This window comes from Brachyhypopomus gauderio, chromosome 18 (assembly GCF_052324685.1).
Source record: "Brachyhypopomus gauderio isolate BG-103 chromosome 18, BGAUD_0.2, whole genome shotgun sequence".
In the NCBI taxonomy this organism is placed as follows: Eukaryota; Metazoa; Chordata; class Actinopteri; order Gymnotiformes; family Hypopomidae; genus Brachyhypopomus; species Brachyhypopomus gauderio.
In genome coordinates this window covers 2,369,955-2,394,732 of record NC_135228.1, presented here as the reverse complement: position 1 = coordinate 2,394,732, position 24,778 = coordinate 2,369,955, and the positions used below count along the sequence as shown (strand labels likewise).

The 24,778-nt window shown below is 41.3% G+C and overlaps 1 protein-coding gene across 7 annotated transcripts in view; it reads right to left on the bottom strand.

Moving 5' to 3' along the window:
* LOC143481733 (NACHT, LRR and PYD domains-containing protein 3-like) overlaps positions 1-24,778 on the bottom strand; it is a 77,431-nt gene that overhangs the window by 28,063 nt on the left and 24,590 nt on the right. For 6 of the 7 annotated variants that reach the window (XM_076979842.1, XM_076979839.1, XM_076979840.1 and 3 more), the window contains 6 exons: positions 22,313-22,489; positions 20,180-20,356; positions 19,544-19,720; positions 18,776-18,952; positions 12,831-13,007; positions 5,430-5,606 (listed from right to left, as the gene is read on the bottom strand). In XM_076979842.1, the coding sequence (XP_076835957.1) occupies positions 5,430-5,606; positions 12,831-13,007; positions 18,776-18,952; positions 19,544-19,720; positions 20,180-20,356; positions 22,313-22,489 (1,062 nt within the window). Of the gene's footprint in view, positions 1-5,429; positions 5,607-12,830; positions 13,008-13,896; positions 14,310-18,775; positions 18,953-19,543; positions 19,721-20,179; positions 20,357-22,312; positions 22,490-24,778 lie in introns of those variants that run through there. The other variant, XM_076979845.1, reaches the window with a different exon arrangement.

Genomic DNA, 24,778 nt, shown 5'->3' with positions numbered 1-24,778 from the left:
TAACCTGCTAAATAATGTTAAAGGTTGTTTTAATGTTGACATCCTGCTAAATGATGTTGAAGGCTGTGTGTGTCTGTGTGGAATGGGTATGAGGAACATGTATGTATGTGGACGTGCGTGTGTGGGGGGAGGAGGAGAGACATTCAAAATAACTGTCACTATCTCTGCTTGTTTAATGTGATTTGCACCCTCCGAACAAACGGTTGTAGTTCGGGACCTGTTTAACTTATCGCTTAACCGAAAATATTGTATGAGAGAGGACCCCTGGCTGATCATTTTGATGTAATTTGTGTGTTGTTTGACCCAATATTGTCTGATTTATGACAAGTTAAATACAGAGGCAAATTGTGAAAAATCCCTTAACTGACACACTGTCTCTGCCACTCTAGAATGTGATTTGCACCCTCCGAACAAACGGTTGTAGTTCGGGACCTGTTTAACTTATTGCTTAACTGAAGATATTGTATGAGAGAGGACCCCTGGCGGATCATTTTGATGTAATTTGTGTGTTGTTTGACCCAATATTGTCTGATTTATGACAAGTTAAATATAGAGGCAAATTGTGAAAATCCAATTCTGATTTTGAGAAATTAACATGGGAGTTAATGGGGCAGTTTTTTGTGTCTAATGCCAAACAAATGCTCATAACTCTAAAAGTAATTGATCAAATGATTAGATATCTTGGTTTATCAGAAAGGACAAGTTTCTCTCCCATTTAAAATTTAAATGGAGCTTCTAGATGAAAGTTGAAGGAATTTACAGCTGTTTATCCAGGAGATTTTTGATGATTTTTCATGACAGCACACTCTAACTGGGGACATTTCTGAACATTCCGCCATTCATTCCCTATGGGGAAATGTCCACTTTGAGGACTTGTCCTGCGGACACCGTATGTCCAATATGTCCCAAAAGCACAAGCACACTTCTTCCAAATGAGATCTGCGAACATGCCAAATTTCAAGGTTCTAGCTTAAAAACTGTGACCTGTGAAAACGACCGAAAATCGAAATAGAATAATAATAATAATAATAATAATAATAATAATAATAATAATAAAAAGAAGAAATCGGATAACAGAATGTTGGCTTTGTCAAGCCAACATAACTAGAAAGGCAAAGTTCGTGAACAAACTTTATGTTGGCTTGACAAAGCAGCTAAAAAGGCTGTTTTGAATGTTTGATGACCTAATGTTAAAGGTTGTTTTAATGTTATTAATGTTAAAATGATGTTAAAGGTTGTTTAAATGTTGATAACCTGCTAAATCATGTTAAAGGTTGTTTAAATGTTGATAACCTGCTAAATAATGTTAAAGGTTGTTTAAATGTTGATAACCTGCTAAATAATGTTAAAGGTTGTTTTAATGTTGACATCTTGCTAAATGATGATGAAGGCTGTTTAAATGTTGATAACCTGCTAAATGATGTTAAAGGTTGTTTTAATGTTGATAACTTGCTAAAGAATGTTAAAGGCTGTTTAAATGTTGATAAACCTGTTAAATAATGTTAACGGTTGTTTAAATGTTATCACTGCTGCCCATCTGCCCCTCTGCTCCATTTGCCCCTCTGCTCCATCTGCCCCCCTGCCCCATCTGCTCCATCTGCCCCTTTGCCCCATCAGCCCCTCTGCCCCTTCACCCCTCTGCCCCATCTGCCCCTCTGCTCCATCTGCTCCATCTGCCCCTCTGCTCCATCTGCTCCATTGACCTAATGTTAAAGGTTGTTGTTAAATGATGTTGAAGGCTGTTTAAATGTTGATAATCTCCTAAATGATATTAAAGGTTGTTTAAATGTTGATAACTTGTTAAAGGATGTTAAAGGTTGTTTTAATGTTATCACTGTTAAATGATGTTGAAGGCTGTTTAAATGTTGATAACCTGCTAAATGATGTTAAAGGTTGTTTAAATGTTGACAAACTGCTAAATGATGTTGAAGGCAGTTTAAATGCTGAAAACCTGGTAAATGATGTTAAAGGTTGTTTAAATGTTGATAACCTGCTAAATAATGTTAAAGGTTGTTTTAATGTTATCAATGTTAAATGATGTTAAAGGTTGTTTTAATGTTATCAATGTTAAATGATGTTAAAGGCTGTTTAAATGTTGACATCCTGCTAAATGATGTTGAAGGCTGTGTGTGTCTGTGTGGAGTGGGTATGAGGAACATGTTTGTATGTGGACGTGCGTGTGTGGGGGGAGGGGGAGAGACATTCAAAATAACTGTCACTATAGCCCTATCCGGACGGGATTAGTTTCTCAGGGGGTCCTGGGGTAATTTTCTCTTTTACGGGGGGTCCTCTGTGATTTTAATCCCGTCCGGAACGAGCATGTCCGTGTTTTTCTCAGACGTCCTCAGAGAAAATTACAGGCGGAATTACCTACTGTTTTTCGCTGTACTCCGTGGTCGTCTGGTAATTTTAGTCCCGTCCGGATGCACATGTCTGAGTTTATACATGCAGACATCACCTCGCGTTTAATAAAACAGCTATATGTCCACTGCCACGCACCGTAGTTACACGTTGGGCGCGCGTTTTCACGGAGATCCACGTAAAGACAGCGGCGAGCGAAAATGGATTTACTGGATTTTTTAATGGATTTATTTTATTTTATTTAACGGATTTATTTAGCTATTTACATTAATTAGCGATTTTTTATAATGTGTTTTCTGTATTGGTTTAACAAAATAGCTTAACTTAAACGGAGATCTTAAATGCTGAACTGAACAGTAGTAAAGTTAAAAGTTAAAAAGGAATCATCAGAGTTGGCAGTGTGACATTATTAAACATGCTATCACGTGACAAGGCGATGTCATGTGACCGAGAAAGCCAAAAACTCACGGGTCCTCCTGTTTTTTCAATTGCTGTCCGGATGCAAGAGTTTTATCACTGAGTACAAGGGTGAAATATTTTTCACAGACGTCCCCCTGAAAAACTAATCCCGTCCGGATAGGGCTTATCTCTGCTTGTCTGAGTTGAGAAGCCTTGTTTAATGTGATTTGCACCCTCCGAACAAACGGTTGTAGTTCGGGACCTGTTTAACTTATCGCTTAACCGAAAATATTGTATGAGAGAGGACCCCTGGCTGATCATTTTGATGTAATTTGTGTGTTGTTTGACCCAATATTGACTGATTTATGACAAGTTAAAAACAGAGGCAAATTGTGAAAAATCCCTTAACTGACACTGTCTCTGCCACTCTAGAATGTGATTTGCACCCTCCGAACAAACGGTTGTAGTTCGGTACCTGTTTAACTTATTGCTTAACTGAAGATATTGTCTGAGAGAGGACCCCTGGGGGATCATTTTGATGTAATTTGTGTGTTGTTTGACCCAATATTGTCTGATTTATGACAAGTTAAATATAGAGGCAAATTGTGAAAATCCAATTCTGATGTTGAGAAATTAACATGGGAGTTAATGGGGCCGTTTTTTGTGTCTAATGCCAAACAAATGCTCATAACTCTAAAAGTAATTGATCAAATGATTAGATATCTTGGTTTAACAGAAAGGACAAGTTTCTCTCCCATTTAAAATTTAAATGGAGTTTCTAGATGAAAGTGGAAGGAATTTACAGCTGTTTATCCAGGAGATTTTTGATGATTTTTCATGACAGCACACTCTAACTGGGGACATTTCTGAACATTCCGCCATTCATTCCCTATGGGGAAAAGTCCACTTTGAGGACTTGTCCTGCGGACACCGTATGTCCAATATGTCCCAAAAGCACAAGCACACTTCTTCCAAATGAGATCTGCGAACATGCCAAATTTCAAGGTTCTAGCTCAAAAATTGTGACCTGTGAAAACGACCGAAAATTGGAATAGAAGAATAATAATAATAAAAATAAGAAGAATAAGGAGAACAGAATGTTGGCTTTGTCAAGCCAACATAACTAGAGAGGCAAAGTTCGTGGAACAAACTTTATGTTGGCTTGACAAAGCAGCTAAAAAGGCTGTTTTGAATGTTGACCTAATGTTAAAGGTTGTTTTAATGTTATTAATGTTAAAATGATGTTAAAGGTTGTTTAAATGTTGATCACCTGCTAAATGATGTTAAAGGTTGATCACCTGCTAAATGATGTTAAAGGTTGTTTAAATGTTGATAACCTGCTAAATGATGTTAAAGGTTGTTTAAATGTTGATAACCTGCTAAATAATGTTAAATGTTGTTTTAATGTTATCAATGTTAAATATTGTTAAAGGTTGTTTAAATGTTGACATCCTGCTAAATGATGTTGAAGGCTGTGTGTGTCTGTGTGGAGTGGGTATGAGGAACATGTTTGTATGTGGACGTGCGTGTGTGGGGGGAGGGGGAGAGACATTCAAAATAACTGTCACTATCTCTGCTTGTCTGAGTTGAGAAGCCTTGTTTAATGTGATTTGCACCCTCCGAACAAACGGTTGTAGTTCGGGACCTGTTTAACTTATCGCTTAACCGAAAATATTGTATGAGAGAGGACCCCTGGCTGATCATTTTGATGTAATTTGTGTGTTGTTTGACCCAATATTGTCTGATTTATGACAAGTTAAAAACAGAGGCAAATTGTGAAAAATCCCTTAACTGACACTGTCTCTGCCACTCTAGAATGTGATTTGCACCCTCCGAACAAACGGTTGTAGTTCGGTACCTGTTTAACTTATTGCTTAACTGAAGATATTGTCTGAGAGAGGACCCCTGGCGGATCATTTTGATGTAATTTGTGTGTTGTTTGACCCAATATTGTCTGATTTATGACAAGTTAAATATAGAGGCAAATTGTGAAAATCCAATTCTGATGTTGAGAAATTAACATGGGAGTTAATGGGGCCGTTTTTTGTGTCTAATGCCAAACAAATGCTCATAACTCTAAAAGTAATTGATCAAATGATTAGATATCTTGGTTTAACAGAAAGGACAAGTTTCTCTCCCATTTAAAATTTAAATGGAGTTTCTAGATGAAAGTGCAAGGAATTTACAGCTGTTTATCCAGGAGATTTTTGATGATTTTTCATGACAGCACACTCTAACTGGGGACATTTCTGAACATTCCGCCATTCATTCCCTATGGGGAAAAGTCCACTTTGAGGACTTGTCCTGCGGACACCGTATGTCCAATATGTCCCAAAAGCACAAGCACACTATTCCCGTATGAGATCTGCGATCCTGCCAAATTTCAAGGTTCTAGCTAAAAAATTGCGACCTGTGAAAAGTGTCGAAATTTGCTGTAGAAGAATAATAATAATAATAATAAAAAGAATAGGGAGAACAGAATGTTGGCTTTGTCAAGCCAACATAATAAAAAGAAATCGGATAACAGAATGTTGGCTTTGTCAAGCCAACATAATAATTTAAAACTCATTAATGCCTTACATATGTAGAATGTGTGTGTGTGTGTGTGTGTGTGTGTGTGTGTGTGTGTGTGTGTGTGTGTGTAAAGAGCCAGTAAGTCAGGAACTCACTGTAGTTTCTCCAGTGTACAGTGTGGATCCTTCAGTATAACAGAGAGCTGCTTCACTCCCGAGTCTCCTGGTTCATTGTAGTTCAGATTCAGTTCTCTCAGGTGTGATGAGGGGTTTGACCTCAGAGCTGAAGCCAGAGCAACACAGCCTTCCTCAGCAATATTGCAGCCAGACAGACTGTAGAGAGGAGGAGGAAAAACTCAAACTTACAACTCAGTACCCACATGTCTCTCCCACACACATGCACCTATTCAGGCATACAGCAGGTAAAAAAATGTATATGTCACCACCAATTTCCTAAGAAAATAGATTTTTAAAGATGCTATTGATATTAATTTCTCACCAGATGTTGGCAATAACCCATCCAATCCACACATGCAAAGAAATAAAACACAGGTGTCCATCAATTATGTGTAATAATGATAAACCACACAGGAAAAAGGGATTGAACATGCTTACTGAAATGTATTTAATGCTTCTTACAAAAGTCTTTGATTGTGACAGCTTCAAGATGCCTCTTGTGTGGTGAGTCGCATGCATTGCTCAGTTGTGAGTTTGGCCCATTCTTCCACAAAACACTCTTCAAATCCTAAAGGTTCTGTGGGCACCTTCTATGAACTCTAAACATTCTAGCAACTTTATTTTCTTTTTCTGAACCCAGCTGAGAGTTTCCATGGCTGTGAGTTTGGGGTCATTGTCTTTCTGAAATGTCCACACACCATGTTTCGAGATCAAAAGGCACTGCATATCACCTGAAATCACCACACCACTGCAGTGAGGTTTGGAGGTGGGATTCATAGAATAGAATTTTTCATAGAAATTTTCATTTCATCTTAATTTTCCTGGTAGATGGCAGCAGATATTTTCAAGAATGTCTCGGTACATTTTTCCATTCGTCCTTTCTTCTATTCTATGAATCCCACCTCCAAACCTCACTGTTCGTATGGTGTTTGTGGGGTGATATGCAGTGGTGTGGTGATTTCAGGTGATATGCAGTGCCTTTTGATCTCGAAACATGGTGTGTATTATGGCATCCAAAGATATCAATTTTGGTCTCATCTGACCAAAAAATATTCTCCAGGTATTTCAGTCTCATCTAAATATTAATACATTTTATTTCAAAGGCACCTGTCACTCAAGAACACCTTACAAATATATACAATTTTAACAATAGACAACCTCAAAACAGGTGGCTAAGACAATTACATTGAGTCAATCAGATGGAAAAGGCAATCTTAAACATGTGGGTTTTGAGTGCAGACTTGAATTGTGAAAGTGAGTTTATATTACTTGTGTTGGGTGGCAGAGAGTTCCAGAGCTGGATAGCAGATCGGCTCACTACAACCCACAGAAGCTCAAGTAGTGCAGCTCATCCAGGATGGCACATCAATGTGAGCTATGGCAAGAAGGTTTGCTGTGTCTGTCAGCACAGTGTCCAGAGCACGGAGCAGATACCAGGAGACAGGCCAGTACACCAGGAGACATGGAGGGAGCCGTAGGAGGGCAACAACCCAGCAGCAGGACCACTACCTCCTCCTTTGTGCAAGGAGGAACAGGAGGAGCAGTGCCAGAGCCCTACAAAATGACCTCCAGCAGGCCACTAATATCCATGTTTCTGCTCTTTCAAAATCAGACTCCATGAGGACAGTATGAGGGCCCGACATCCACAAGTGGGGCTTGTGCTTATAGCTCAATGATTGGCATTTGCCAGAGAACACCAGGATTGGCAGATTCACCATTGGCGCCCTGTGCTTTTCACGGATGAGAGCAGGTTCAAACTGACATTCGCCCTCACAGTGGGGCGAATGGGTGATGTCTCAGCAGCATAGCCATAGGGCTGAGCACTGACTCAGGTTCATGTGTCAAACAGGTTTGCCCCACTCAGTGATACACCCTAACCCTAGCGACCTGTTAAAAGAGCTCTGGTTATAGGAGACTCACAGCTCTGACATGTGAATGCAGTGACCCCTGTAGAGACACCAGCAGCCATAGTCAAGTAAATCCCGGGGGCTAGACCGCCTGACATCAGGGCTATCCTAAAGGTGCTGGCTAAACGTGTGTTAAGAACCTGGGTGTTAAATGTGTTAAGAACCTGGGCGTCACCTTTGATAATGAGCTCAGCTTCAAATCACACATCATGACTACATGCAAGACAGCTTACTTTCATCTTCGAAACATCGCTAAGGTCCGAGATATGCTCTCTCCTGCTGACAGTGAAAAACTTGTCCATGCATTTATCACATCAAGGCTAGATTATTGTAACGCTGTTCTATCTGCTCTTCCAAAGAGCTCTATTTCGCACCTACAGCGAGTTCAGAACGCGGCTGCAAGGGTTTTGACCCGCAGGAGAAAGAGAGATCATATTACACCTGCACTCCACTCACTGCACTGGTTACCTGTCAGCTTTAGAATAGATTTTAAGGTTCTAGTCATGGTTTTTAAATGTCTTCATGGTCTTGCCCCTCTTTACCTAAGTGAAATGATTGTTAGATATGTTCCAGTCAGGTCTCTCAGGTCTTCAAACAGTAATCTACTGGTGATTCCTAAAAGCCGATTAAAGATTGGCGAGGGTGCTTTTAGCCACTATGGCCCAAAGCTCTGGAATTCTCTTCCTGAAGAGCTCAGAGGCATTTCATCCCTGCATAGTTTTAAGAGCAGTCTCAAAACATTCCTGTTTAGATCCGCTTTTAGTTAAGAAACTCTATCTTAATAGTTTTATCTTATTTACTTTACTTTTTATTATCTTACTTCACTTTTTACTTTTATGTTATTTTAATATTTTTATCTTTAATTTCTTTTAACATTTTCTTTTTGTCTTTTTGTCTTTGTCTTATCTCCTTTTAATGTTTCTTTTATTTATACTGTAAAGCACTTTGAGTTACATGTATGTATGAAAGGTGCTATACAAATAAAGATTATTATTATTATTATTATTAAACATAAATACTCCAAGATAGTTATACATGTCGGCACCAATGATGTGGGGTTGAGGCAGTCAGAGATTACTATTGATAATGTTAAAGAGGTGTGTGAGTTAGCGGGGACAATGTCAGACACTGTGATATGCTTTGGCCCCGTTCCGTCTACCTCTGGCTATAGGTATGTTCATTATTGCAAAAAATGCACAGTGCTCTGGGGCCTTTACGACCGCCACTTAAGTTAAGGTGTCCATGTTAAGGTCATTTGTAGACAGTGCCTTAGACGTTGCAATGGTAACAGGAGTATATTTAAAATAACGTTTTTAAAATTACATCTATTCCTGATGTAAACAAAGATGTAGATGTTCATCTTAGTTGCGAGAAATAAGAATTTGCATGTTTTGGCACTTTTAAATTAAAGGTATTGAAGAAAGAATTCCGAATATGTGAACATGAAACGAACTTTACCAAGTTTCTTATTATGAATATGAGTGACTTTTGATCCCATTAAAATTAACTTAAAACTATGTACAGTTATAAAGGAATGTGTCCTCTTATGGTCTGACAAAGATGTAGACTGTGTGAAAAAATCCGATATTTTTGTCTTTGCTATTTTCAACAAGCTAACGCTTAGTGCTAAAGTTTCAGCATGTTTTGATGGCCAGAGATGGAACATGTGAGTGGGAGCTACAGCATATCGATTGACTTAAAATACAAACTCAAAAGAAAATGGTGGACATTTTTCCAATGACAAAAAAAAATAATGCTGTTGTATTACCTGTTGCCACTGGTGAGTGATATAATTATATTACTCGCAAATTAATATTTATGGTCGTGATTGCGACCATTTTAGTCGCAATCTGGAGCCCTGCCATGTGCCTCTATCTTTTTTCAAGATAAAAGACGAGTACACAATTAGAAAAGTAGCCTATTACATTTTTTTTTACAAGCTGTCCGCAACCCACCCAGAACGTGTCCGTGACCCACTTTCACTGCTCTACATGACTCTTTTGGCATAAACTTTCAAGTAATTCTTGATTCAATAGGTATCACTCAGAATGTGGTGATTCCTACGCATAAATGTAGTTATACTTTAGACTTGGTCTTATCATTTTGTATTAACATATCCAGTTTAGCAGAACTTCCTCAGAGCGAGGCCATTTCTGACCACAGCCTCATAACGTACGAGTGACGGTATTCATTGGCCGCCCCGCTACCAAATTTAATGAACTATAACATTTAGTACCATAGCCACGCTCACTGATATTTTACTGAATCTGACAAACAATGATCCACCTGTAGCTCTGGAAGGACTAGAGCGTTTTACCGAGCACATCGAGACTTCTCCTCGTACAACTTTAGACAAGGTTGCACCATTGTGATATAACTGGCTACTGGCTCTTTCTAGTGTTGAAACTGAGAAGTGCAACAGCTTCTTGTGCGGGCCATATTCAATTGTATTTTCAGAATTTTCTGCGGGCCAATGAAAACTGGACATTGGACTACATTTGGCCCGCGGGCCATAGTTTGGACATCCCTGCTCTAAATAGTCCATAAAGAAACTACAACTTGTACATAATGCTGCAGCTAGAGTCCTAACCAAGGCTAGAAAATTCGATCATATTAGTCCTACTCTCTTGGTGTTACACTGGCTTCCGATTAAATATTGAATTGAATTCAAAATTCTTTTGTTGACCTATAAGGTGTTAAATGGTCTTGCTCCACAATATCTGAGTGAACTCATAGCATATTTTAACCCCTCTATCCTTTTGCGCTCTCCCAAAATGCAGGATTTCTCTTAATTCCAAAAATTAGTATGACTACACCCGGAGGCAGATCTTTCTCCTTTAAAGCCCCTCAATTATGGAATAGCCATCCAGCTCCAATTCAAGATTCTGACACAGTTCCAATCTTTAAATCTAGATTTAAGACTCACCTATTTAATCAAGCCTACAGTTAATATTCCCCTTGTGAACGTGTGGGGCTCGGGGGGCCCCAGACGTTGAGACTACTGGTAATCTGAGATGTTGATGCTGTCATCCAGCTGTGTCATCCAGCATCACTCTAGTTGTGACAATGACTTGACTGGAAAGCAATGTCTCAGTGAGCCCTCATGCCTGTGGTCACCTCTGAACCCCTCCCTTTAGTTATGCTGCTATAGATTAGCCTGTCGGAGCCACATGCTAATCACTGGCACGTGAGCTATGTATGTTTAAATCAATGGTTGTTTAAATTGATGTCCACATACTCAACCTGAACTGTATATCTTTTTTGCATACCTCTACCTAAGACGATTCCATACAAGCACCTAGCAGATGGTCTGGCTTGCCAGTGGATGTGCTGATGCTGGGGTTGGATGTGACATTGTTGCAAGTGGATGCGCTGATGCCAACTCCTACCGGAGGCTCACCATCTGCACTAAAGGGACTGTGACTACTTGGCCTGGGAACTAGAACTACAACTATATCTATAGAACTGCATTTGGACTACAAATACGGACTTCTTCTAGCTGTCCGCCCAATGGAGAATGGGTTCCCTTTTGAGTTTTGGTCCTCCTGAGGTTTCTTCTTAATCCCCACCTTTATATGGAGCTTTTCCTTGACACTGTGCCTCTGGCTTTCTCATTAGGGATCAACTGTAAAGCTGCTTGGTGACAACATGTGTTGTAAAAGCGCTATATAAATAAATTTAACTTGTCTTGACTTTAGCACATGACAGAGTTTATAGATAATGTGGAGAATGTTCTGCTGCCTGCAACATCCTCCAGCATGACCGGTTTAGGACAGAGGTACCCTAACTGTCAATTAGGTATCGTGATAAGATCCTCAGACTCATTGTGAGACCATAGGCTGGTGCAGTGTGCCCTGGGTTCCTTCTGATGCATGACAATGCAAGGCTTCAAGTGGCTGAAGTGTGTCAGCAGTTCCTGCATGATGAAGGCATTAATGTTATTTACTGGCCTGCCTGTTCCCCAGACCTAAATCCAAATCGAGCAAATCTGGGACATCATGTCTCGTTCCATCCACCAATGCTACATTGCACCACAGACTGTCCAGGAGTTGACAGATGCTTTAACACTAGAAGCGCCACGCCTCATTTACATACTTATACCTAGAAGCGCGGAGGGCCGGTCATCTGACCGCTTTCACCACCTCCTACTAGCGCCGTGTTGTTTTCACCTACTTAATAGACTCTATGAAGACTGGGCCAATCAAATCCCATAGCTCCAAAAGCAGCTCTGGGGGAAGACCGTCAAGGCCAGGAGACTTTCCTTTTTGCAAAGAAGACATCGCATCCTTCAGTTCATCTGCTGAGAGTGGGGCTTCTAAACTTTGAGCCTGAGCAGGCAATATTTGTGCATTTATCTATTGCCTAGGTGGCATAGTTGGCACCCAGTCAGGGTGTCGGTTGGCCGACTGGCTCCACATGAATACAGGACATGAAAGCGGAGTTAATTATTTATTGTTTTCTTTTAAATAATTGTACCTTTCTATAGTTCTTCACTACTGGTCCTTGGCTCCTGGAGAACTCTTCTGTTTTTTCAGTCCCCTGTTTGTAATCTTGCAGGGAACACCTGGTTGTGGCCAGTTTATGGTAACATTATGTTCTTTTGACATTATGGCCCCAACAATGCACACTGAAACCTTCAGTAGATTAGAAATTCTTCTGTAACAAATGCCATCAGTATGTTTGGAAACAATAAGGTTGCGAAAGTCTTGAGAGCTCACCGGTTTTACAGATCGTTAGATTGGAATCCCTATCCTTAGTAATATCTAGTCTAATCTCAACAGCATAAACACAAACATTGTCTCACAAGTGCAACAAACCTAAAAAAGTGAGCAAAACCAAATGTACAAAATACTAAAGCATAGGAAATGTGCCAACATACGAACTGGCAGAGAAACATTGAAACATCACATGGGAGATAGGGAACATGGAGCATCGATACGGATACTAATAAACTACAAAACAGCTGGAGACAATAAATGAGCCTTGAACAAACCGAAGAAACTATGTCAATGAAAACAAAGGCGGAGCTAAAGGAACAAGAGTGCTAGGCTGATAGGTAAGGGTGGAGCCAGACGTGACATCTTTTTTTATAGTGCTTCAGTTTGGATTGAACCAACCCATAATGTATGGACGTCTATATTTGATTTCATTGGACAGATGGGTTGTTATTGGATGGGGTTGTGGATTAGATGGATTAGACACATGGTGAGAATTTTATGTCATTAGCACCTTTAAAAATATATTTACATTTGGTCACATGTTCAAAACATATTTTAGCCAACTGTATATGCACCTATACACACTTTTGGTTGATTATACACACTCACAATTTAGATTTTTTTATAAAGAGAGATTTAGCAAGTTTGTGTGTATCTGAAAAAATACTGCCTGTGTATCTATGTCAGAGAGAAAGAGAGGATATTGTCTGTGTGTGTGTGTGTGTGTGTAAAGAGACAGTAAGTCAGTAACTCACTGTAGTTTCTCCAGTTTACAATGTGGATCCTCCAGTAGAGCAGAGAGCTGCTTCACTCCTGTATGTCCTGGCTCATTGTTGTTCAGATTCAGCTCTCTCAGGTGTGTTGAGGGGTTTGACCTCAGAGCTGAACACAGAGCAGCACACCCTTCATCTGGAATACTGCAGTTAGACATCCTGCAGAGAGGAAGATCATTTTTAAAGTCTGTTTTTGCTGTCTTTTCCTCCATGCTTGTATGAATTTACTTTGCTCCCTTTTAAACAAATCACTGATACATTTTAGATTTTTTTAATTTTTAAAATTTCCTTTCATTTCTCATTCATTTCCTTTCCATTTGTTTCTCATTCCTTTCATACTTTACTGGGTCTATACTCAACCTTTGTCAGTATTCTCTCAGCCTCCCTGCTCCAGTTTTCCCTTTTGTTTTGGCATGTCAGGGCATGTTTTCCTACATAAATATGCGAGTTCAAATACAACACTATGCAACCTGACATGGAAGCATTTTTGCTTTGAACTGCCTTAATGATATTCTGTCATGGTAGGCCAGTCCAGATCCTCTGGGGAGACGCCCACACAACGACAACTCACACGTCACTCCCTAAAGACCTGGGCCCGTATTTATCAAACTTCTTAGAGTGGAATTTTGGACTTAAGTGCTGAAACATTCTTAGATTTGCTCCTACTCACAGAGTTAAGTGTAAGTGCCAGTTATCAAAACTCTCAATTATAAGAATCACTCTTACTCTCCCGAAAAGTTAAGACTGCTCCAGAGGACTCATAAGTCCTTAAGAGTTGCCACCAGAGGGCTGAGATGGCACTGAGAAGACAGAGACACGTGCGAACCTTCATTTTAGCTACACATTTCAATTTTATAGATATATAAATATGCACATAAATATGCACAATGCACAAATATGCACAATAATTAGGCATGATAAGCATGGGTTTAAATTTTTTTCTTCCTTTCATTTTTTTCGTGCAAGTGTGTAATATTCATGCTGCGATATTAATACTTTTATTTTAAGCTTTGACGTCTGCCTTGTCAGTTATTGTATGTCATTTGGGAGTGAGTCCTCTGCCAGACTTCCTTCAGACGCTCACTTTTCCTCCGGCCATTCATGACTGGTGGTGTTGGGAAGCGCTGTCAGAGAGGGAGGGGCAGATGGAGAATCTGCGCTCAAGCCAGCAGGGTCTGGACCACGAGCTTTAATACTGACAGATTATTTTATTATCATCAATTATTTTATTAGCATCACAGTGTTTGTGTGCAAATCTAAATAAATGATAAAAACATTGTCTTTGAGATATACTTTAGAATTTCATTCAATTTCATTAATGCAGGATCCATTCCACATATCACCACAGTGTCTTCCCCCATGATACGCTGCACCACCTCACAAACTGTGTTAAGAAGCTTGCCCGGTGGTCCTCCGCCTGAATGTGATTCAGTTAGAATGTATGCAGTCTCCAAAATAAATCTGAGAAAATATATGAATAACAAAAGAAAGAAGGGAAAATTATAGGTCTGCATACCAGTGTGTGTCACATAGGACTTAAAGGTAGATATGAAATGTTTTTTTATTAGGATTATTTATTAACTATGTAAATACGCTGTGTTATTTCACAAAATTATGACTGCAACATTATTAAGTTAAATGTGAAGGTATTTCAACATTTTCAGAATTTTATCTTGACATTTCTCAGGAAATATTATTGAACATGAAATCCGATCCAGTGATTTTGAAACAATGTCATCCAGGATCAGCTTTGCAGCACAGCCAGGTGTCGTAAATCAGCTCTGAGACTGACACTTAAGACTTACTTACTCCTACACTTCGCTTAAAGTGAGACTGAGAGGCTTGATAACTAACTTTTAGTCTCAGCTTTTAACTAAGAATTATTTTAGACATAAGTCAATTCTTAGCAGCATTCTTAGGAGTAATTCTAAGAAGTTTGATAAATACGAGCCCTGATTATTAATGCATAGCACCTGCACCTAATCTGCTGCTGCCCTTTTTTAAGACCTATCCAGTGCTGCGTATTCCTCTCGAGTAGTGGTGATTCCTGGAGGCCTACAATCCACGAGAGAGTACAAGAGAGATAGAGACTTTGCATTTGTATTTATTTCTTGGTTTTCCTTAGAGCTGCTATTTTCAAGTCTTTATTTCACTATGGAAACTTTGCACCTCTAACACCGCCTCCTGCTGCCTCTGTCCTATCCATGATGTAACGTGAATTGTTAAAGCAGCTGATTAAATTGTGTCAATTTTTAACAATCTTTAATTTTGTCACTACCAAAACAATAACGTCCCTATCCAACTTTACCAAGTGTTTCAGTAGTGATTGTAATGATAGTGACAATTTTAGCTATTTTTAAGAATAACGTTAAAATAAAATAAAAAAACATTTTATTATAGAAAATATGTTTGGTATTGTCAATTCCTAAAGTTACGTCCTGAAAGACTTCGCAAAATATATACCTAACTACCAGTGGCGGATGCTGGTCTTTCAAGGAGGGGAAGCTCAATTTCAGCCTACATCATAAAATGTGTCGGTTTATTTATACGTAAATTCTACCCTCCGTTCCTTTTCAAGAAAATGATCTGTGACCCTGTCGTACCAACAAGGTGTCAGAAAGAGTGATAGTGTGACGTTCGGTGCGGTGGCAAGGACGAGACAGGAATCCTGCTTACGCATACATCACTTGATCTGTTTATTACAAACAAAAGCGCTTTCTAGCGCATGGGCAACATTGACTTCACACACACAACGTGTATACTTAGACAACGACGAGCACAGGACACTGCGCGAGCGCACATTAAATAGACAAACCACATTAGCCCCACGTGATTACGAGACGATTCACAGGTGATACACATTATCACATGACATAGCCATCACCACGGAGTTCCACAGACGCAGACAAAGCACGTGGACCACGTATACACACGCCCAAAGGGGAGGGGCCGGGGTTCTCAACGTGACAGACGCCCCCTCCAAGGGCACTACCCGTCCCGGGGTGCCAACAGGACCAAGTGCCCCGAACCCACGACGATGGGCGGATCCGACGCGCTCAGTCCTGCATCTGGGAGGTGACTGCCCTTGGCGAAGCGTCCGTCACGAATCGCCTAGCACACCCTCCCTGGGAGGACGGGGGAAAAGACCTTAGATACACTAAACGGAACATTCACAAACACACACACTGGCAGGCTTACACATAGTGGCACAAGAGGGAAGAATGGGCACACAAAGGGGAAGACTAACAAACACTGGTACACACACACACGACATAGGCGTCAGGCTTCGCGCCAGGAGGAGAGCGAGTTGGGGAGAGAGATCCGGAGCCACTGGCGCTGCGTTGGGCAGTCCCCCTCCTGCCTTCGCTGCGAACTCTCCGCCGGGTGCAGCGCGGTGGGTGGACGTGCCAGGTACAGCGCGGCGGGCGGACGCGCCAGGTGCAGCGTAGCTGGCGGACGTCTCAGAGGCAGCGTAGCTGGCGTCCTCCGTGTAGGAGTCGCTCTCGGATATTCCCGAGCCCACGGATGGGGAATAGTCCTCTGCGCCGTACTCCACTGTGGACCTGTCGTCCTCCGAAGGAGGGTAATGGTCCCGCTCCTCTTCACCCTCCTGGACCTTGGGAGAGAGGCCCACAGGCGGAGGGAGGTAGTCCTCCTCCTCTGACTCCTGCTCCTCTTCACCATAGTCTATGGTGGTGTCGGTGTAGATGGAGGGAGGGTACTCCTCTTCCTCCTCCCCCTCCCCAACGCAGTCCACGGTGGGAGCGGAGTAGATGGAGGGAGGGTAATCCTCCTCCTCCTCTGACTCCTCCTTGGAGTCCCCCTCCCCGAATTCGCTCTCTGGGGTGGACTCCGTAGCACCGAAGACGCATGAGTCCACCCTCAGAGGCGAGAGGGCGCGTGCTGGAGGGGGGTGTCGCTGGCGCTCACGCCAAATCCGCACCACCCCCTCACAGAGCTCCTTTGCCAACTCGCGGTCCTGCGTCCTCTGTGCCGCGGCCAGCTGGAACGCGCAGACGGGATCCTGCTCCAGCTGTTCCTGCGTCGGTGGGTTCTCCTCATCTCCGAGCTCGCCCTCTGGTGGCGATGCCTGGTAGAACTCCGGGACGCTCACTCTTATGGGTGAGCTTTCCCGGGAAGGTGCGGGGTGCCTCTCTCGCCACACTCGGACCGCAGTCCGGTGGTACTCCTCCTTCAGCTCGGGAATAGTGGTCTCCCGAGCTGCGCAGAGCAGGTAGGAGCACTCTAGGTCCTCCATGAGCTGCGTTCGAGTCGGCGGAGCTTCGCGGCGTGGGGGAGAAGATGAAGAGCAGTGATGCCGCTTACTGGGCTTCTTGCCCTTCTTCGGCTTCCCCTTGTAGCCTGACATCGTTAGGGTGTCTCTGACGGCTCGTCGTTCTGTGACGTTCGGTGCGGTGGCAAGGACGAGACAGGAATCCTGCTTACGCATCCTGCTTACGGAGTTCCACAGACGCAGACAAAGCACGTGGACCACGTATACACACACCCAAAGGGGAGGGGCCGGGGTCCTCAACGTGACAGATAGAAGTCAGTCTCCAAACACAAGCAGCTACAACAAAAACCACCAGAAATAGAAGTTCGATTTGTCGCTAGTCGTTTTTAACAAAGAAAATGCCACTAAGAGGAAAATCTCCGGTTCAACTCAGAACAGAATGAAAAAAAAATTAAAATTAAATGCTCCCACGGAGGTTTACACCAAAAGATCGCTGATTCGCTCATTTCGCTGTCAATCAAAAAGGGATTCAGCATCAGACAGATCATCCAATCATCATGCAGAAGCTGAGCGTCCGGGCCAGCAGAGGCCAGCCCACTGCCCCATAGACCCCCAGAGACGCTGAGCGTCCGATGGGCGGGACAAAGCCCAGCATTTATCCAATGGCTCGTCTCGTTTTGCTGCACTCTTTGCTTCACTATGGAACTCTGTAGACGCTCAGCGTCCACACCGTTTAAAGCACTGTGAGGCTGCGGGACTGAGTGAGAGGAAAGCTGCGTCGTTACCAGTGATAAGAAGCTGATTCTGAACAAAAGTTGAGCGCGTTGTAGCGCATATTTAGTCAATGACGCACACACAACAGTATATGTTTGATCACTTATTTTTTTGACATTTTAGGGGAAGCTGAGCTTCCCTTGCAGTCTTAGAGCAATCGCACCACTGCTAACTACTCATCATCTCATGGACAGAGATTTTGTCTCACTTCTTGGTGTAAAATTCAGGTGTGTGGCCAACGTCACGCTACAGCCCCTGACCCCTCCCCTTTGGGCGTGTGTTTATGTTGTCTAGTCGTCTGCGTCTGTGGATCTTTATGGGTGTGGTTCTGTCTGAGTGTGTTCATCGGTCTCACCTGCGGCTCGTCTCGTGATCACTCGGGATTTATGTGGTCTGTCTATTTAATGTGTGTTCGCGCAGTGTCCCGTGCTCGTCTTTATTTGAGTCACTCACATTAGTGTGTTTTGATGTTATGTGCGCTGTCTGTGCTACATCACTAAAATAAAAGTAACGTCTGTGTTTGAGCCGCACTTCGTGCCTCGTTCTTCTGGCCTCACCCAGCATTACAGCCAATACATAGGCCTACAGTTTGATCTAAAATGCTTTGTGTTTTGGTAATGATATAAAAATATGGCACAGTGTTTTTAAAATAAAGATTATATTGAAAAAAATTTACACATTTTCATAAGAAAATCCCTTGTAAATGATGATTTTGTATCTATCTTATCTTATTCAGTTAATACCTTTAGTTTAAGTAGATCATAATTTAAATATTGCAAATAAGTTTGAATGCTTAATTTTTTATATTATTTTGGCTGTGGAACTACAGTGTGAACCAATTCGGTAGAATGGCCCGTATACTGTATATAATGTTTGTGCATGCGTATGTGCATAAACAAACTGTAAGTCAGTAACTCACTGTAGCTTCTCCAGTTTACAGTGCGGATCCTCCAGTAGAGCAGAGAGCTGCTTCACTCCTGAGTCTCCTGGTTTATTATGATTCAGGTTCAGCTCTCTCAGGTGTGATGAGGGGTTTGACTTCAGAGCTGAAGAGAGAGCAGTACAGCCTTCCTCTGTAATGCTGCAGTTATGCAGCCTGCAGAGAGAAAAACCAAACACTTCACTCTTAGCTTAAAACATGCACACCAGTGGCATTTGACGGATTTTTCCCCAAAAAAATTCAAATGACGGAAATCCATCGTGGTGACGGAGAACTTTAACCCATGCACTAGGCGAACCTTTTTTTTCTCGCGGACATGTCGGTACGACGGAATTCCGGCGTGGCGCCTGAAAACTATCAGGCCTGTGTAAAGTTACAGAAATTCAGTGGATATAATTCTTGATCTTAAAAAAAAAAAGAAATAAAAATCTATAATGGCGAGTATTAGGAGTTTCATGACAGTTTTAAAGTACATAATTTATGTCCAAGTAGCATTTGTTCTCTGGATAATTTGATGGGGTGCCCAGCGGCGCCTATTGACGAGCCACCGCCAAGGCGCACACACACATACGTCTCCCGCACACAAAAACATGGATAACACACACACAATGTAAGTGCGTGTCAGTATCAGTGACAGTGATAATGTGCAAAAAATAGCTACAGTGATGTTTGTGGGAGAGGGGATTGCAGTGAATGTGTGTGTATGCACATGTTTGTAAATAAACAGACAGGAAGTCAGTAACTCACTCTAGTATCTCCAGTTTACAGTGTGGATCCTTCAGTAGAGCAGAGAGCTGCTTCACTCCTGAGTCTCCTGGTTTATTGTAGGTCAGATTCAGCTCTCTCAGGTGTGATGAGGGGTTTGACCTCAGAGCTGAACACAGAGCAGCACAGCCATCTTCTGTAATACTGCAGTTAGACAGACTGTAGAGAGAAGGAGAAAAACTTCTCACTTACAGTTCAACTTCCTTACACACACGCACACAGAATATCTCCCACACACATGTTCACACCCACACTCATAAATGAAGCTGTACCACTCTCCACAAAATCACCCCAAACTCATGCAGGTGTGTTTGTTGGTGACAGAGTCAAATTCAAATTTATTTATATAGCGCTTTTTACAACACATGTTGTCACAAAGCAGGTTTACAATTATATGGGTCCATATCCCTAATGAGCAAGCCAAAGGCAACAGTGGCGAGGAAAAACTCCCTATGATGGTGGGGATTAGGAAGAAACCTCTGGAGGACCAAGACTCAAAAGGGAACCCATCCTCAATTGAGTAGCCTGATAACACAAGTCCGTATTTGTGGTCAAAAAGAGATGCACAGCTAGAATGTGTTTGTGTGTATATAAAAAGAAAGTAAATCAGTTACTCACTGTAGTTTCTCCAGTTTACAGTGTGGATCCTCCAGTAGAGCAGAGAGTTGCTTCACTCCCAAGTCTCCTGGTTTATTCTGGTTCAGATTCAGCTCTCTCAGGTGTGGTGAGGGGTTTGACCTCAGAGCTGAACACAGAGTAGCACAGCCTTCCTCTGGAATACTGCAGTTACGCAGCCTGCAGTGAGAAAGAGAAAACTCCTCATACCTACCGCTAGGGATGTCATGACATAGTTGGTACTGTTTTGGCAAGGCAGGGTGGATGCAAGTGCAAGAGATCTTGATATATAGATTTAATATAAGTATACATAAAGACACTACAAACAAAAAACACATCAGAACCAAACACTACTGAAAGTAATAACACTACATGTATAACTGAACAAACGAACACGTTAAGTAACAGAAACATGGACAAGATAGCAGCTGAACCACGAGCAAGCATGACCAAAAGAAATACCCACAAAGTACTTACAATGACCAACAACACAACTGGCAGAACACATGACAAATACTGTAGTGAGCTGTGAAGGGGTGTGTTCAGGGTAGAGAGTGCACTGAGTGCACCTGTGAGTAATTGGGGACTGATGAGGGTGAGCTAGATAAGGGGATGGGTGATGTGAGGGAGGAAGGCTTGTTTTGGGCAAACTTTGGCGAGACAGCATCTGTACTTAGAGTGGTGCGGGAGGGTGTTGTTCGCTGCGGTTAGTGCAGCCGGCGACGAAGATAGATGGTTGTGGGGTGGATTAGGGGGTCCTGTAGTGTGTGGTGGTGCCTGCCCATTTTATGGTGTGCTATTTAAGTGGTCTGTTGGGTTGGCTGTTTGCGGTGATAGTGACATTGAGTGTTGCGGTGGGGTGGTGTGATATCTTAAGGATAGCGTGGCCTCTGATTCCACGTACATAGCGATCGCCTGACCTGACCTATATGTTTTTGTTATAATTAATAAAGTGATATAAAAACTATCTCGGTGGTGTGTGTGGTTATATTCAGCCTCAGGGACCGGACCTTCCCGGTTTAACAAAGGTGGTGGCAACAGTTTCGCTACCTCGTGAATTTAGGATAATTATAACAATACACAGACAAACCAATAACCCAACAAGACACACCTGAAAACCATGACGAGGGGGTGGAGTACAAGATTGGGACATGAAACCAGATACAGGGGTTGCCGTGGGGACCATAACAGGTACCAATATCTCTGAAACTATGATTATTGATACCGGTTTCAATACCACAACAAAACAATAAGGCAAAAATGTAATTTAAAAAGTATTTCAACTGTTACGTTGCATGTGATGAGGAAACAGAGGTGGACACAAATGCAGAGTAGAGCGGACTTCATAAAAAGAACAGCTCACGTTAAAAATTGTACATATTGATACAGAGAACATCTAGACAACGCGAGGACAGCGAGGCTTCATGAGAGTAAGAGCTCAACAAGACGAACTAAACGTTTGTGAAGTCTAAACAGAAAACTCCACTATTTCATAAATACACATACACAAGCAACGAACATAATAGGATACTAAACAGACAACACATAAAAATCATAGCCAGACTAACCAAAGACAAGAATCAAGAAAGATAACAGAACTAACTGAACAGCACCAAACACCTAGAAATATACTAAATGACAGAACCATGCATACAATCAAGAACAAAGCAATGTAATGAACCACCAAGACAGACAGAAAACAAAGGATATAAATACCATTTCTAATGAAAACTAAACAAGACACAGCTGAAAAGAATGACAATGGGTATTAACAAAACAAACCACAACAAACAAATGGAACTTAAATATGATTGACACGGAAGGCAGAGCCAACCGTGACATCAACAAGAACATTTTCATTTGAATTTCAATTCAGAGGTGGAGCCTCTTTGGTTAGTTTTTTGCAATTGCTTACACATTAACAATCAAAATAATATCTACTTCCTGAAGCCTGACACTCAAGAAACAAAACATCAGCACTATGTGGCACACTCAGCCTCACTAGAGTTTTGCAAACTGCTAAACACCCTTATCTAATTCCATAATGAAATAGTATCTCCAGTGTGCAGTGTGTGTGTGTGTGTGTGTGTGTGTGTGTGTGTGTGTGTGTAAAGAGACAATAAGTCAGTAACTCACTGTAGTTTCTCCAATTTACAGTGTGGATCCTCCAGTAGAGCAGAGACCTGCTTCACTCCTGTGTCTCCTGGTTTATTGTTGGTCAGATTCAGCTCTCTCAGGTGTGATGAGTGGTGAGACTTTAGAGCTGAAGCCAGAGCAACATAGCCTTCCTCTGTAATATGGCAGTTAGACAGACTGTAGAGAGAAAAACCAAACACTTCACTCTCGTGCACACGTGTACCTGCACATACACATACAAACACACAAAACTACATGCTCAACATACTATCACAGCCATTCCCACACAAAAGAAAAACACTGGATTATAAGGACTCTCTTCTCTTTCTCTATGTTTACATCAGATCTTTTCAGAGTGAGTATAAAGCTGTGAAATTTCCTATTTCTGCATTTGTGCAGGGTAGCAAATGTACACTTGCGGTCTACATTTAGCTAGTATCGTGGGTGGAGAATGTGCAAAAAGAAGAAAGCAGACACCATTTGAAGACTTTAAAATCAACAAAATTGAATATGGACATTCTGAAAAATGAACTATTGAAAACAATTCCAACAATAAATGCTATAAATGTAAATGTGAAAAGTAAAGGTATGAGCTACCCAATTGCTTAGCTTCATTCATGTAGATACTGTCAAGTGAAGCATCAGAAATGGAGTTTTGCCTCTTTATGCTAATATGTTATTACATGATCAACTAATTGGACACCACTTACCCACTACATCTACACAGCCATACTGCCAATAATTCCACACCCAAATTAGTAACCAACAGAGGTGGGTAGAGTATTCAACAATTTTACTCAAGTAAAAGTACTGTTACTTGAACCAAATTTTACTCAAGTAAAAGTAAATGTATGCATCCAAAAATTAACTTGAGTAAAAGTAAAAAAGTACTTTGACTATAAGCTACTCAAGTAGTGAGTAAAATGCAGAGTACTGTCTCGTGTCAGTAAATTACATCATGGAAAACAATGACTTTTAATGATAATGAAAATAATTTATTATAAATAAATATTATATATAAATTAGGGGTGGGCATAGATTAATTTTTTAAATCTAGAATAATCTCACTGAAATCTTGAAATTAATCGAGATTAATCTAGATTAATTATTTTGTAATGCCAGTGTGTCAAAAGCAGTCATACATAATGTATGTATCTAACAGCTAGCCCTGGCAAAGAGGGATTATACCCGAGTGTCACGGCCTCCAGCCCTGGGAACTCCACTTCCCAGCATGCACCACCACGAATGCAGAGATCCGCCTCCCCAGAGTATTTGACACCTGTATCTCGTTAACTAGAGCTATATAAGACCTTGCCTGAGAATGCATAGTTGCGAAGTATTGCCGACAGTCACTTGAACGCAGGGCCGGCGCCAGAACATATACAGTGAGGGGGCGTCAGAAAATTTCGGGGTGGCGAACACAAGTTGTTGAGGGGGGGGCGCCATGTAGCGATTGTTGTAAAATAAATGGGTCTTATTATTTACATTGAGGGGGCGGGACACCTCGCCTGAGGGGGCGACCCTGCTTGAACGCATACCAAGCCTTTTTCATAGTCTGATTCCCTGGTTTGACCTGTACTTCTATTCACGTTCTCTCTCTCGGATTCGTCCTCTGGTACCTCTGCCCTATCGGATTGATCTTTGTGTTTAAACCTGGACTGCCTTCGACCTCTCTTTGGAATCCCCTTTTGCTTATTAAACTATTCTTCGAGTAAAGTCTGCAAGCGTCTGTGTTTCGTTATGTTCCAAGCGTCACACCGAGAGATAATTCATTTGAGATATTGACTTGATAAGTAGGTTACCATTCGCAGAATTCCTGCAAACTACTAAAGCATTTATTAGGCAAAGCAAGACTCACTCACGGTTTGAAAATCGTTGATGTAAACTTATATATAGTATATATTAAATAATATTAATAAATTAAGTACACTGAAAAAATAAAGCATTGGCTCAATGTAATAAAATTGAATTAATCAATCACACAATTTTTTTTTCATTGACTCAATCTAAAAAACAATTCATTTAGTCATGAATTTAGTTTTTTGGATTGAGTCAATGAAAAAAAAATTATGTGATTGATTAAATCAATTTTATTACATTGAGCCAATGCTTTATTTTTTTCAGTGTATATATTTTAAGACTTTGGAAAGTGAAACACTTTCACTTTTGTTCAACGGACGAATTCCGTTTTGTCTTTACACATAATCAGTTTGAACTTTGTGATTAATTTAGTTTTGAAAACTATTGATCTTTATTTAGTTATACTAAATATTAAATGACATACGAATATTTGCGACACCCGCTGGCAGAAAAGAGAATCACAGTCTTGAAGTATAGGCTCACCAAAATTGGACAATAGAAGATTGGAAAACCATTGCCTGATCTGATGAGTTTCAATTTGTGCTGCCACATTCGGATGATAGGGTCAGAATTTGGCATCAACAACATGAAAGCATAGATCTATCC